The 15,180-nt window shown below is 39.4% G+C and overlaps 1 protein-coding gene across 1 annotated transcript; it reads left to right on the top strand.

The window, feature by feature from the left end:
- Positions 1-13,460: 13,460 nt before the first annotated feature.
- On the top strand, positions 13,461-14,471 carry LOC311181305 (large ribosomal subunit protein eL43-like). The gene has a single exon (XM_084249662.1). It carries the CDS (start codon positions 13,761-13,763, stop codon positions 14,127-14,129), a length of 369 nt encoding a protein of 122 aa, XP_084105788.1. The 5' UTR covers positions 13,461-13,760; the 3' UTR covers positions 14,130-14,471.
- Positions 14,472-15,180: the final 709 nt, after the last annotated feature.

The raw sequence follows: 15,180 nt of genomic DNA, 5'->3' as shown, positions 1-15,180 counted from the left end.
TAGAAGGGAAGATTACCTATCCTGTTTTATATGAACCCAAAATACAACAACAAGCATCTTTATAGGAAAGGAGAACAAATAGAGTAGTGGGACCCTGGGGCAAAGATAGGAATGATGCAGCCACATGCCAAGGGATGGCAGCAGCACCAGAGCTGAAGGAAGTCAGGAGCAGATTCTCCCTTAGAGCTACAAAAGAAACAGTCCTACTGACACACTGACTTCAGCCCAGTGAAATTTTCTTCAGACTTCTGGCTTCCAGAAATGTCAGAGAGTATGAGGAATATAACCAAAATGAAAATGCATACATTGTGCAAAGATGAAAAAAAAAAAGATGTAACAATTATATAAAATAAAATATTTAAATAAAAAAACCAGAAATGTCAGAGAAAACACTTATGTTGTTTTAAGCTGCCAATTTTGTGGTAATTTGTCATAGAAACTTTGAGGAAACTAAAACACTCCTGGATCCACCCATACTCCACCGCAAGAACAATTAAGGGTGGTAGAGGAAGGATGACATCATTTATAAATATAAAGAGAACAAAAGAAAGGGACTGGAATAAACTTTTAGATGATAGAAAATGAATGAATAAGAGGCAACTTACTTATCAGAGCAGAACAAATTGCAACCTGAGAGCCTGGAAAAAGAATGTGAGCAAGATATTCATGGTATCTTGTTAAATGAAGTGCCTCCCAAGCTGCAGGGGCAGGCCGAGCAGGGGGCTGAAACTGGAGATGGGGTAGAAACAGAAACACAGGCTTTGGGTTCCCAACCCTACCTTCTTCAACCCAGTCAGACCAGGGGTAGTTGCGTCCTTGTTTCTCACCCCCCTTCCCATGTCACTCCCCAAACCACCACCACCTGAGCTACCACATCTGTCCTACCCACATTCTATCCACTGGGAGAAAACCAGTCACATGGTTGTTCACAGAAGCAAAAGGCCAGGGCATGCATGTTGGGCTGGGCAAGCTTTTCTGCAGCCACTTGGTGCCATGAAAGGAAGACAGGTTTTCTGACAGCCCACTGCAGCCTCTGCCACACTTTATAAGGCACACCATCCTAAAATTTCAGAACACTGGGAATAAAGAGAAGACCGTGACAGCTTCCAGAATGCAAAAGCAGTTCACATGACGTACTAAGGATCAGCAGTCTAACAGGCATCAGATATTTCAACAGCAATACAGACTACTAAGAGACAAAAGAGCAACATCCTCAAATTTCTGCAATAAAAGTACATTGAAACTGCAAGATTTATTTTTTCTAAAGGTTTTCTTTAAAAAAAAAAAAGTCTTATTTATGCATACAATAACTGGTGTACAGGCCAGAGGTGTGGGGGGTGAGAGGATTCACCAGAGACAAAATGGGGAACAGAACAGGCAGACTGAATGAAATACACTGCTGAGGGAGCAGTGGGTGAGTCAGGAGAGGTCTGCTGCACCATGTGGGTAGCTCCCTTGCCGGCCGAGATTGAACTTGTGTTGAAAGGTTTATACCCAACCAAACTCCCCAAAATTGGGAGTAAGGGGACATGCAAAATCTTAAATAATTTGCTCACCATGCACCCCTTAGGAGGAAGTTCCCAAAGCACAATTTGACAGGTGGAATAAACAAGAAAAAAGAAGTAAAGGGATCCATAAAATGACAGAAGATGCACCCAGGAAATGCTAAAGGAAAACGTAAAATTGTAAAATATCAGATTCCTGTCACACCTGAAGCAACCATCCCAAGAACAGAGGCCTGTGGAAATGTGAAAGGGATCCATCTAAGGAGAAAAACAACTGACAGATTATTTAATGTATTTGAGAATTTGGGGGGAAATTACTACTAAGAGTAGGAGAAATCTGTTGGATCATCTGGGGAAAAAATAGTGATAGTAAGCAGAAAACTAAGCAATTCAGCCAATGGTGAGAGGGATAAGAAATTATTAATGCCAGGAAAAGCAAAGGCTACATAAGATGAAAGATGATTATGACATACTGTATGGCACAATGCTGATAATATTTCATAGTTATAATTATGTAAACACTGGTTTTTGACCTAGCTAGACTCTTTGATATAACTAGATTGGGGAGAGGAAGAGTCAAAATCCTCAACAATTTCCTTCCAGGATTGTAGTTTATGTATACTTTACACACGTGCAAAATTTTATGTACAAAAAAGGCCACTACATCATTGGACAAGAAATACCAACACGAAGACAACATAGAAGTCTGTCAGCTGAGGCTGGTAATACTGACCCTGGTTGAATGAGGTCTAGTATAAGCATTAAAAAAAGCCAGCTCAGAATGAGCTGGCCTGAACTATGTCCAGATGGTGAAAACCAAACACTCCAACAAAAACGAAGTGGAGGAAAGTGTGTCTAATACCAGTTTATAAGGAAAAATAAACATACATATCCATATACACATAAACACTGAATCTTGTATAAATACAGACAATCTACGGGAAGAGACACAAAAAGCCAATAAATGAATTGATTCTAGGGAGGAAAATGGAAGGAGAGAAGGGACAGGAGAGCTTTTCACTAGATGCCATTTTGTCATTTAAAATTTTATGCTAGGATCAGAGGGAGGCAGGGAGGCGCACAGGGGACAGAGGTGATGGTGCACAGGTGCACTGGTGAAGGGAACTCTATGGGGACTACATCTGAGGGAGTGGAGGGAAGCAACTATTGTTTAAAAATGAACAATGCTGTAAAAAAAAATTAATTAAAAAAACACCAAATTGAAAAGAAAAAAAAGAAAGCATGAAAATGAAAAAAGTGGGATTACGGATAATTTTACAAAGTTTTACATTTTAAAATTCCTACAAAATATGTCTACATTGAGAAGCAAGCAAGTAATAATAAAAATATATGAAAAACATTGCAAATACAAATGAATATAATATTTGTAAAAAAAAAATGTATGCTAGGAAATACAGTGCTTATTCAAATATATCATTTTTTTAAAGAAAAGGAGGAAAGCCAGACTGACAAAAGATTGAAAACAAACAGAACTAACCCCCTGTTATCTCCACTTAATACATCAAATATCATCTTCAAATATCCTTTCAGCTATTTGCATCCACTGCAGCATGAGTTCAATCCCTGGCCTGGGAGCTAACCACATGGCGCAGCAGAGCTCCCCACAGTAGTGTATTTCAGTCAATCTCTTGTTCTGTTTCCCACTCTGTCTCTGGTGAATCCTCTCACCCCCCACACCTCTGGTCTGTACCCCAGTTCTTGTATGCATAAATAAATAAATCTTTTTAAAATATCACTACAAAAACAAACAAAAAATATCCTTTCAGTATTTTTAGCATTGTTCCTATAGGTGGCAGCAAATGCATTTTTTGGTAATATCTGTCTAACAAACCTTGGGAAATCAGCTTAGCAATAGTATTGAGGTGTCTTATTTTTTCTTTTCATAAGAAAAAGTTTCTTAAAATGTTTCGGTAGAAATTTATCAAATGCATGGCCAGGAAATGTTCCTGATGATTGCTATACAGGAAGTTAAAAAATTCAAGAGGGTGTAAAATAGAAAACAAAATGTTGGCTATGATGATCTGGGGAGTTGTAGAACAATGAATAGGTGAATTTGTTTTTCTCTTTGTCTTTGCAAATGTTTCTACAATGTAGCTGGCATGTTTACTAAGCTCATTTATCTTCCAAGAGCAAGCCCTGGACAATTGAGGATGGTATGAATTGAAGTGCTACCTGGCACCCAAATATTTTCATCAGCAGCAAGCCTTTTATTTCTTAACTGTGTAATGAAAACAGTGATGGAAAGGTTAAGCACACAGTCTACTGAGGGAGAGCTTGGGGAGGAGAATAGGGCATCCTTTATTTATTTATTTTTTTAAAGATTTATTTATTTATACAAGAACTGGGGTACAGTCAGAGGCAAGGGAGGGTGAGAGAATTCACCAGAAACAGAGCAGGGAACAGAACAGGCAGACCAACTGAAAACACTGCTGAGGGGAGCAGCAGGCAAGAAAGGAGAGTTCTGCTGTGCCATGTGGGTTTCTCCCTGGCCAGGAATCTACTGCACACTGCAGAGGCTATGGACAGCTTCACAGCACACTCAACCCGCTGCACCACGCTCAACCCACTGCACCACTAGGGCATCTTTTAATGCTCTTCAATCCAGAAGCAGATTTACTACAAAGTTCACAAAGCTTATGCTTCAGATTTACTTATAAAGTTCACAAACACTTGCACAGATATCTTTCTAAACATTCTCCTCTTCAATTCATACTTTTGTATTCTTTTCTAGACAGGGTCCATAAATAGCATTGTTATAGAAACTACCAAGCCAAGATTCACCATTGCCAAAATATTTTCTGACAAATACTCTCTGACACCTTTGTAAACATCCTTATGTAAGACAGTCTAGTTCTAGTCTCACTTTTGAGGGGCCTGGGGGAAATCTATATGGCTTCTCACCAAACTGGAGGCCACACCTGTGGGTTGGCACCAGTCTGGCACATTTCAGGTACTTAAAATCTATTCCTATGCCTATCAACAGGTGACTGTAAGGGTTACAGAACACATACTAATAGAATGCCCCTCAGCTAATAGAGCATCCCTTTTGTGGGTGAAGTGTGATGTGACTATGTTGGGTGAGGTAAGTCAGAAAGCCAAGACTATAACTAAATGGTTTCACTCAAGTGAGTGGTAGAGTCCAGGTCTGACTGTAGATTTACTAACTGCTGAGCGCACTGCTCATCTCAGAGTTTGGGTTCTGTTCTTTATAATAAAAATTTTGGGGTTGCCTTTATCATAAGTTAACTTGTTTAAGGAATTTTTAGGGAAAGGAATCTGAATCAGGAGAATCCAAATGGCACAGCGCTCCTTACAGAATCCTGTCTACAACAGCACTTAGCAAGCACCTCCTCTCTCTTGTTCACTGTGGAGCTGGGTGCTCAAGTCTTACTTAAGAAATAAGGGGACAGGAAAAGCACTGGCAACATTACCAAGTGGTTCTACATACAAATCACTATGTGAAATAAAACTAAAATGTCACTTTAAAACTTTTTAAAAAATTCTTAAGACTTTATAACTAATTTCTGACACATTGTTCAGCATGAATTTGTTAAAAATAAACATGAACCAGTCCAAACACTGGAACCAACTGAGAACTTCAGAGAATATATTCTGATAATTTAAAGAATCCCTTAAAGGATTAACTAAATGTGTTATTGTAGTGCGCACACACACACACACAATGGTAGATTAAGAACACACATTTACCTCTACTACCTCCCATGTTCCCATCAAAGAGACAGAAAAGATTCTTTAATGAGAATGAAATGATAACAGCAATAGGAAACAAGTAGGAATGTCAGGAGCAGATACTGTTTTGATTTCTGACAGACAGAAAGCAGATAGATGGACCCAGGAGAGAACAGAATAGAAAGTGCAGGCCAGGGCACCAGAAATGCTCATGTTTTCCCAATGAGGCCCCAAGAGGGCTGGTGCGCACTGTCAGTGGACAATGCAATGCTGGGCTGTGGGGCAATCATCAGTGGCCTCATTAAAGAACTGGATTCGGTGCCAAGGGACACTGACCTGGGTAAACAGCTTGGCAGCTGAGACTTTTGCCCTCAGGCTAAAAACCAGCACACTGCCCTCTAGAAAGCCAGCCATCAACTCACATGGGGTTCCTGGGAGAGCATGGGGGCCTTAGACAAAATACTGAAGAAATTCTGAATGTCTAGACTAAAATCAGAGGGGAAATAATCAAACTTAAAATGCATCTCTACCCACTCTACCTGGCAACCTCTGCGTTCCCCAGTCTGCTGGCTTGTTCTCTGCCCACAGGAAACCCTACAGGGAAGCCTTCCTGTCAACAAGCCCTACTGACTTATACAAAAAATACTGCCAGTCATTCTCTTTAAGGGGAAAAGCTCTTGGAGAAACAAACCTAAACAAATGAAGAGGAAACCCACATAAGCTACTTACATTAAAGTAAGATGTTTATTTCTTAATTCTTTGCTATAAATGGTCAACAGGTAGCATCAAACTTGTGAGGGGGAAAAAAAACAATACAAAAAGGAAAGTCTTAAAATTAATAAAATAATTGAGGCAAAAAGAAAAAGATAATCCAAGCAGATAAACATATATATATATATATATATATACACACATATATATATTTAAAGACCTAATCAACGCTCACAAAAATCAATCACATTCCTAACACCTATTAATATCAATTAAGAAATTTAATATTTAAAACAGCTCCAGTAAAAGCAATAAAAAGCTAGTATTAGCATTTTTTTTTATCTTGCTGAGGTAATAATGTTGGTTTATAACACTATAGATATTTTAGGAGTACAGAGTCACACTTCTTCAAATATGTGTTACTACTACACCATGCCCACCACCGAAAGTAGCCCTCTACCACTGTCCACTGGACAACCCCCTCCCACACATCCTCACTCCTACGATTTGCTGCTTCCCCTCTCCCATTCTGGTAACCTCAGTTCTGCAATCAGAATGAAAGGGTTTGTCTTGGTTTGGGTTGGTCTGTTCCTTTGCTTTGTTTCTCTATATTCCGCATTAGTGAAATCATCCAGTATTTTGCTTCTGACTTATTTCTCTTAGCATAATCCCCTCCTATTCTATCCACATTAACGCAAATGTCAAGATTTCACCTTTTATTATAGGTGAGGAGTATTCCATTATGTATACATACCAAGTCATCTTTATTCAATTATCTACCATTGGGCATGTAGGTTGGCTATTGTAACTACAGCAGCGATGAACATAAGCACATATATCTTTTTGAATTGGTGTTTTTATATTCTTTTTTTTAAGATTTATTTATTTATTTATACAAGAACCGGGGTACAGGCCAGATGCGTGAGAGGGTGAGAGGATTCACCAGAGACAGCAGGGAACAGAACAGGCAGACTGATGAAATAGACTGCTGAGGGGAGCAGCAGGCGTGACAGGAGAGGTCTGCCACACCATGTGGGACACTCACTGGCCAGCCGGGATTGAACCAGTGCTGCAGGCTGCAGAGGCTGTAAACAGCTTCAGTTGAGCGTGGTGCTCAACTGCCTGCGTCACCAGGGGAAACCCAGTGTTTTTATATTCTTGAGCTACCGAAGATACCTAAGGGTGGAATTGCTGGATCATACGGTAGATCTATGTTTCAAAAACCTCCATCCTGTTTTCCATAGAGGCTGGACTAGTCTATAGTCCCTCACTCCCTTCTGCCTTACTACTGCCCAGTTTTGCTAAAAGTTCTAGCTCTTTCTACCACCAAGAGATTGTCCTCTTAAGTAGGATGGTTCTAATTCAGTTCATTTCAGATGCTATGCCTTCTACAAGGTCACATCTCTTTTGGCCTACCAAAGGGAATCACTTGACTCTTTCATTTTCACAACTCCCACTGCTGGGGAGGGAATGGGGGTGGCTGCCTACCCAGTCACACAAGCCCTCTATTGTACTCCTGTTCCTCCTCCTCCCTGCCCCTGACCCTGTGTCCCCTGAGGAGGCAACTGTTCCTCACTTCCTGGCCCCCATTCTGGCCTCTATGGGGCTTGGGAAGGCCTTTATCTTTTTTTCATACTGGTTGCTGTTAGCCCTTCAGCACTAATCTCCCTCCTGGGTCCCCTTGGTTTTTTTCTCTAAGGGGCTTCATGCAAATCTGACCTCCCACCTAGAAGTTAAGAGACTCCCTTCTTATTTTTCTATCTCTCAAGGCCCAGCACAGGGCTGTCACATCACTAGTATATCATTAATGATTGCTAAAAAAATTATGGAAGGAAGAAGAAAGAAAAGAAAGGGGGAGGGAGTTCTTGTACTCTATGTATATACAGTGATCATGTACTCGAGAGTTTGAGAAAGAACAAAGACACCACCCTAGTTTCAAAGCATTTAACAATATTTTTGCATTTGTTCATTTATCTCCTATCTAGATCTAGAAGTACTGATAACAGAAAAATCACTTTAATTTTAGTCTCGGAAATCACATTTAAATGGGGGGGGGGGCGCTGTATACGAGGTGGGTAGAGATAAAGACAGAGAGACATTGAGTTAGACTTGAGTTAGACTGAAATTGTGAGACTTGAATTGCAAATATGCATAGGGTCCAATAGTAGGAGATGGACATGAAAAGCCCTCCATTTTTTTTGCTTTGTTTTGTTTTTATAAATATGCTTCCCAGCTGCTATGTACTCCTGGGTAGGACACACTCCCAGAACTGTTAGAACGGAAGTCATTTTGAACAATGCTAGTCTAAAGAGTTGTCATGGATAATAATGATAATGTGTTTCAAATAGCCAACTTTAAAAGGACCCAATAGAGTGATTATTACACTATCTGATGCCTGCTGATCTTTATGAACCAAATTCTATCATTTTAGCTTTTTTCTATTTGCACACTTTCTCCTGGCCTCAACTAATCCTCTAGAATTTAAGACTGTTGGCTATACATCCATTTGTTCCCATAATACTATTTATGAAGTGACTTTAGAATCTGTTCCCGGCCTCTCTGTTCCCAATGTGACTCTCCTGATCTTTTAATAATTCTTAAAATAGCCTCCTAACAGTCTCACCTATCTCTTTATTTTTTTTTAAAGATTTATTTATTTATTTATACAAGAACCCAGGTACAGGCCAGATGCGCAGGAGGGTGAGAGGATTCACCAGAGACAGAAGAGGGAACAGAACAGGCAGACTGACAATACATTGCTGAGGGGAGCAGCGGGCGAGACAGGAGAGGTCTGCTGCACCATGTGGGACCCTCCCGGCCAGCCGGGAAGGAACCGGCGCTGCAGAGGCTGAGGACAGCTTGACAGCGCTGTGCTCAACCACCTGCGTCACCAGGGGAGGCTCTCACCTATCTCTTTAACAGTCATTTTTCTATTATGTCTGCTCCAAACTGGGACATTTAAATAAATTTACACTGCCCATGCCATTTATCACTGAGAGGGCATAGAAGCTCAGCTTTTGGCTCATGGCTACTTGAATGTATCCTTCAATAGCCTTTGGTCTTCAATTTCTTTACTTTCCATTCCAGCTCCTAATACCAGTGGCAGAATCTCCTGGATTCGATCACATGAGTTGTAAAAAGTATTTTCATCACTCCTTTCTGGCCATGATTGACTCATTCTAGGCCACCAGTCTACTCATCATGAAAAGATGAGGCAAAGTCTGTTATTAAAGTATCATTTTAACACTCAAATTATAATATGGTACTCTCTAATGCCAGTACCAACAACAAAATGTCAACGTGGTTGTTCAAGTTTCTGTGATTTGGCTGGGAAAGAGGCACAGAGATCACTGGCAACAGAGCACTTGTGGGAAGAAAAGAGGAGTCAACTCTTCGGAAACAGTCACCAAAGGCCTGGAAGGAGGACTTGGAGTATTGACTAAAGGAGGAACTTGGAGAAAATTATTAGAACTTTCAATAGGTTCAACAGTCTCAGCTACTAAATAGAAGACATTGGTACTGCCATGGAGGTAGAGAATGGTGGTAGGTCAGTAAGTTGGCAGCAAATGATAACTTCATATTTTTATCTTAAAAAGCACACATCCTTGTTGAAGACTTAATTCATCTCTTCAATGAATAAAACTATATACCTAAGACATTTCTTAGGCATTGAGTACACAATGGAAAAGAAAAGCAGGCATGGCAACTTACTTGGCAAACACTGTTAAATAACTGGGCATGTGCCATTCTTCTTTATGGTCTTGTCAATATTAGACTAGGTTTTAAACTAGCAGATGTGGCTTCTAGCCAGAGCATTTATGCAAACATTTCTCACAGGTGACACAAATACGTGGCCAAGATAACATTACAGCCTCCATTCCTGCTCTGGAGAATGGCATGAATTTTCAATAGGAAGCATCCATTATAAGCAAATAACCCAGAATGGTGATTTGGGGATGTTCTGAGTTTTCTAAGCAGTTTTTTCAACTGACAATCCCTACATTTAATTAAAAAAAAAAATCCCAACCTGGAACACTGAGTGGTAGTAAATCAAATACCACACAGTCTTTAACAACACACCCATGTGCTTATGCTCTTAAAGGTACCTGGTGACCTGACATGAGATGCTTACAATTTCAATGAACTTGTTAGGATTATGAAGATTAGCAACAAAAAATAAGTGGTCTCTGGAGAAGAAAACTATTTCATCTCACTAAAAATCAGTGTCAAGTGAGAATGCACACTTACATAAACAAAGAGGCACATCATATTCTTGGCTTAGAAGATACACACATTGTAAAGATGTCAGTTTTTCCTAAAACCAACTTATAAATTGATTACAGACCATTAAAAATTGTAATGCGATTATTTTAGAACTCGGCAAAACAATTTTAAAGTTGGACAAATAAAAATAAGCAAAAAATAGTTGGGAATATCTGAACACAGCAAAGTATTAGGGAAGACTTTGCCATTAATTTAAACTGTAATTTTCACTTCTGGTATATTGCTGCAGCAATAGACAGATGATCAAAAAAAGGGCTAAATATTGAGTACTGAAGTAGATCCAAATCTGAATGGGATTCCGTTATATAAGAAAGTGGTAAAAAGAAATGTGTTATTCAGATAACTGGCTAGTTACTTGGAAAGTGAATAAAATTGGTTTCTTACCTTAACTTCCAGATGGAATAAAGATTTACATTTTTTAAAAAAAACCATAAAGCACTAAAACTTTTTAGATGAACAGTTTTATCAATTTTAAGTGAAGGACGTCTTAAAGTCTGACAGTTGGCTGTCCAAGCATCAGACCCTAACCCCCAAGGAAGGGATTCCCCAACATGAATGGTCCTGGTTTGATAGAGTACACTGCCTCCCACTTAGGAGCTGGGGAAGATAACTCCCACTCAGACTCCTCAACAACATTTAAGACTGGTTTTCAGATGGTTCTTCTAAATATACAGACACTGAATATACATGACATTGAAAACATACAGCACAATTAGTATTTACCCTTGCAAATTCCACTCAGGGGTTGTTAGAAGGAAAATCTTCCTAGGGTTTTCTAGAACTGTAAGCAATGTATCTCATTGCCCACTATCCTGGGAAGAGCAGTTGCCTTAGAATTTAAAATCCACAGCAAAAACTACTTCAGTCAAGGATATTTTAAAGAGTCTACTGACTTGGAAAAAGTGTTTTGGGTATTTATTTAGAAGTGTGGTGATTCTTTTATGACCAGAAATATGCTATAGGACTTTAACTCTTTTTTTTTCCCCCAGCCCGTGCCCAGGATAAAGTTGCCTATAGTAAAATTGACTTCATGACACATCTTTTCACTTAAAGTCATGGTTTCCAAGAACCTATCCATGACATGGAGAACATACTGTGTACCTCTATGTTTATTCCACCCTAAATAATTACAGCTAAATAAATACTTATACTTACCCTAAATAGATACTTATATCCACAACTATTTAAAACAAGCCAGAATTAATTCTGTCCTCTGGAACACGTAAAATATAACTTTTTTCCAGGCCCAGTGTTTAAGGGGAGGGGAAAGTCAGGTCAGTTTCCAGGTCGATGGGCACCCACCAAAACGATCACAGTAACACCCTTTCAACCTTTGGCCATGGTTATATGACTCCCCTCTCATTTTCTGCTCAAAAGGCAAGAGGAAGCACACAACAGTAGGTTTAGAGTATTTTTCAGGATGGGCAGCTTCCGTGATAATTAAGACTTGGTGGAGTTCAGTACTATCACTACATGTCACAGTTTGAATTTTCATTACAAACTTCTGTCGCTCGCTGATTGAGTTCTTCCTTTTCCTAACATTCGCCCTAGGTGTGATTATTTGCTTAGTAAACACCCTGTATATTAACAGTTTGTGATATTCTGGGAAACTTCCATTTCCCTTCTTTTTTCTCAAAGATAGTATTTCTCCAAGAGGCCCATTTTTATCCACCATCATTGTCAGAAAACATATATGACAGGCATCTTGGGACCTCTCCAAATGGTCCTTATTTCTTCCTGGGTATATTTCAATCATCTTTGTGTCTGGTTGGCCTGTGAAATTTTCATTATGATTCCACTGGCCACATCTAGCTTTCTGTTCTGTGCAGTTTATTCACTGAGCCAGATTTTCAAACCACAAACTCAAAGCAAATTAGGTACCACTGGGAAGATACTATAAAGCTTTTGGGACAGCACAGGTTATTTTATGCATTAAAGCAGTAACCCACCAAATGTTCCTTGGTGACCTGAGAAAAAAATTGCTGAGTTTTGTCATGGTATTTAATTTGCTTCCAGGAATTTAGGCAAAGGGAGATCTGAGCTAATATGAACAAATAGGTGATCTCAGATTTAACCTGCCCTAAAATCAATACTATTGCCTAATTGAATGAGAGTACACAGGAAATGAACTCAAAAGTATAAGCCCAGCTCAGAACATTTCAGAATATTGAAATGCTTTTTCTCTTTTAGGAAAATAACCTAAGGGGATATTCTCTTTCTCCTTCATGCCTTCTCTCAAAGTTAATGTTTTACTTGAATACCAAGTAATGGTTAAAATATGCAGGTATTTTTAAGTCTCAGGTTACAAAATATCAGGCACGGCTTATATATGTTTACCGTGTAGTTGTAGTCTGGAAACACACCATTTTAAATTTAGAATGTTAATATTAAAGAAAAGAGTGATCCTTTAACAACTTTGTAAGTTGTCTTTTTCCAGTTCATTCTAATTACTGTTAAATCCCCACATACTCTACAGCCCCAAGGGAATTCCAGACAATCCATTCCTTTGAAATAATCTGAACAGGATGGAATATTCCACAAATTTTTACAGAGCATTTACCATGTGCAAAACAATGAAGATAAAATGGTAGCTAAAAGAGACATCTTCCTTACCCACAAAACTTACAATCCAGCTGGGGAGACTGATTTTACAGGACTTCATGTAATAAATGTCTAATCAAAACTGAGGAGTTTGATCCTAATAAGATACTGAATCCTTTCTGCCCAAGGTCACTGATGACCTTCACAGAGCCAAACCCAGTGGTCAATTTTCAGTCAATCTTAGCTTCTCAAGAGCATTTGATATAGTTGCTCACACCCTCCTTTACTAAACTTCTCTTCAATTGATTCCAGTTCTGCAGTATGACTCCTAGATTTACTCCCAAACTCATTTATGACTCCTAAATTCCTACTTTCAAGTCTAGCCCTTTTTCTAAATTTGACTCTTCTATATATACACCTATCTATTCAACAGTTCCTCTCAGATATCTCAAATTAAACATGTCTCATACTAAACTGTGAATTCCCTTTTCCACTCTCACAAAACTATTCTGCTAGTGCTCACTTTGTATTAAATGGAACCCGTAGTCATTCAGTGATCAGGCCAAAAATCTTTGATAGCCCAAAGCTTTTCTTTCTATTATATTCCACATTAACTTTACCAGAAAATTCTGTAGGATTTACCATCCCCTCTCAACTTTATCACTGCTATCTTAAAGACATCATATTCTATCATCTGGATCATTCTAGTAGATTCCATTCCCAACTGATCTCTTTGATTCAAAGGTCAACTTGTCATTTAGGACTTTCCTTACTACTAGACTACAGAATGCTCTCTTAACCTCTGTCTCTCTATCTAGTTCCTGTTACCCACCCACACCCCACCCCCGACATTGTGTGTGTGTGTGTGTGTGTGAGAGAGAGAGAGAGAGAGAGAGAGAGAGAGAGAGAGAGAGAGAGTGTGCCTATGCATTTATCATCTGTCTCTACCATTAGGATGTCAGATTCAAGAGCACAGCAACTTTTGTCTCACTTACTCCAGTATGCCCAATGCCTAGAGCAAAGGGTTACCTGGCAGATGGTAGATACCCATCAAACATAGGTTACATCTCTCTGGGCGCTCACCCACCTTACGGCGACATGGCCAAACGAACCAAGAAGGTGGGGATCGTCGGTAAATATGGGACCCGTTACGGTGCCTCCCTTAGGAAAATGGTGAAGAAGATTGAAATCAGCCAGCACGCCAAGTACACTTGCTCCTTCTGTGGCAAAACCAAGATGAAGAGGCGAGCTGTGGGAATCTGGCACTGTGGTTCCTGCATGAAAACGGTGGCTGGTGGTGCCTGGACCTACAACACTACTTCTGCCGTCACAGTAAAGTCTGCCATCAGAAGACTGAAGGAATTGAAAGACCAGTAGAAATTGTATAGTTTAGAGCACTGCCCGCACATCATGATAAATGGGGTAACCTTTGTAAGAGAATTATTTGGCTTTGTTACTATTCTGACATGCATTAATTTTGTTTCCCAAGCAAGTCTCAAAGACTTTACCAGTTGGAATACTTTAATTTTTATTAGGCTGATAAAGTGGGGTTATATACTGAAGTGGGATTATATTCCAGTACTTTTTTTCGGTAGTAGACTGATAAATGAATAAAAATCTTACAGCTTTGGTAAAAAAAAAAAAAAAAAAAAAACAAAAAACATAGGTTACATAAGTGAATGTGGTGATAATACAAAAGAAAATTATAGGGAATTACAAGATATCACACATGGACATGACTCAGATGGGGTTATCAATGAAGATGGTGAAGGAAAAAAATATGCATTCTGCTTAATGTCCACAAATAGAAAAAACAGCTGCACCAATGTGGATAACACAGCTATCTATCCCTCATAAGACAGTTGCAGACCCCTCCTTTGGAGCTGACCCTTTGGTGGTAGTCATAAAAGCTCTATTGAAGAAAAATGTTTTTCATGTAAAGTTTGGTTTTGTTTTTTCCCAGAGAAATGTGACCAGCAATATCTTAATGATCTGTGTAATAGATCTGTTAGGTAGTTGGACAAGAGAGATGAAAGGAGAAGGAAAAAGAAAGGAATAATACCAGTTTTGTCTTAGTAAAAAGGCAGTGAAACAGAGGGAGTCCTGTGACATACCCAGAATGACAGTGGTCAAGCTAGACATGTAATTGATCCTCCTAACTTATTACTGATCTCGGCTTCCAGGACCTGAGATGGGGGAAGAAAGAGAAGTCCCTGTGCATCTATCCAAAATGGATATGTTTTCTCTTACATCTTCTCAACCAAACTGTTAGGGGAAAAGGATGTCCTGCGCTAATCCCATACAGGCTTTGTGGACCCCACCCCCACTCCAGACTAAAGCCATCAAGACATTGGGAAAGACAAATCCCATCACCACCAAAGGGAAGGTGGCTGGGGCCTGAGGGTGGAGTTGGGCAGCCAGGTTGGAT

The sequence above is a fragment of the Talpa europaea genome (assembly GCF_964194135.1).
Source record: "Talpa europaea genome assembly, chromosome: 12".
Lineage (NCBI taxonomy): Eukaryota > Metazoa > Chordata > Mammalia > Eulipotyphla > Talpidae > Talpa > Talpa europaea.
This window is presented reverse-complemented; position numbering and strand designations above follow the sequence as displayed.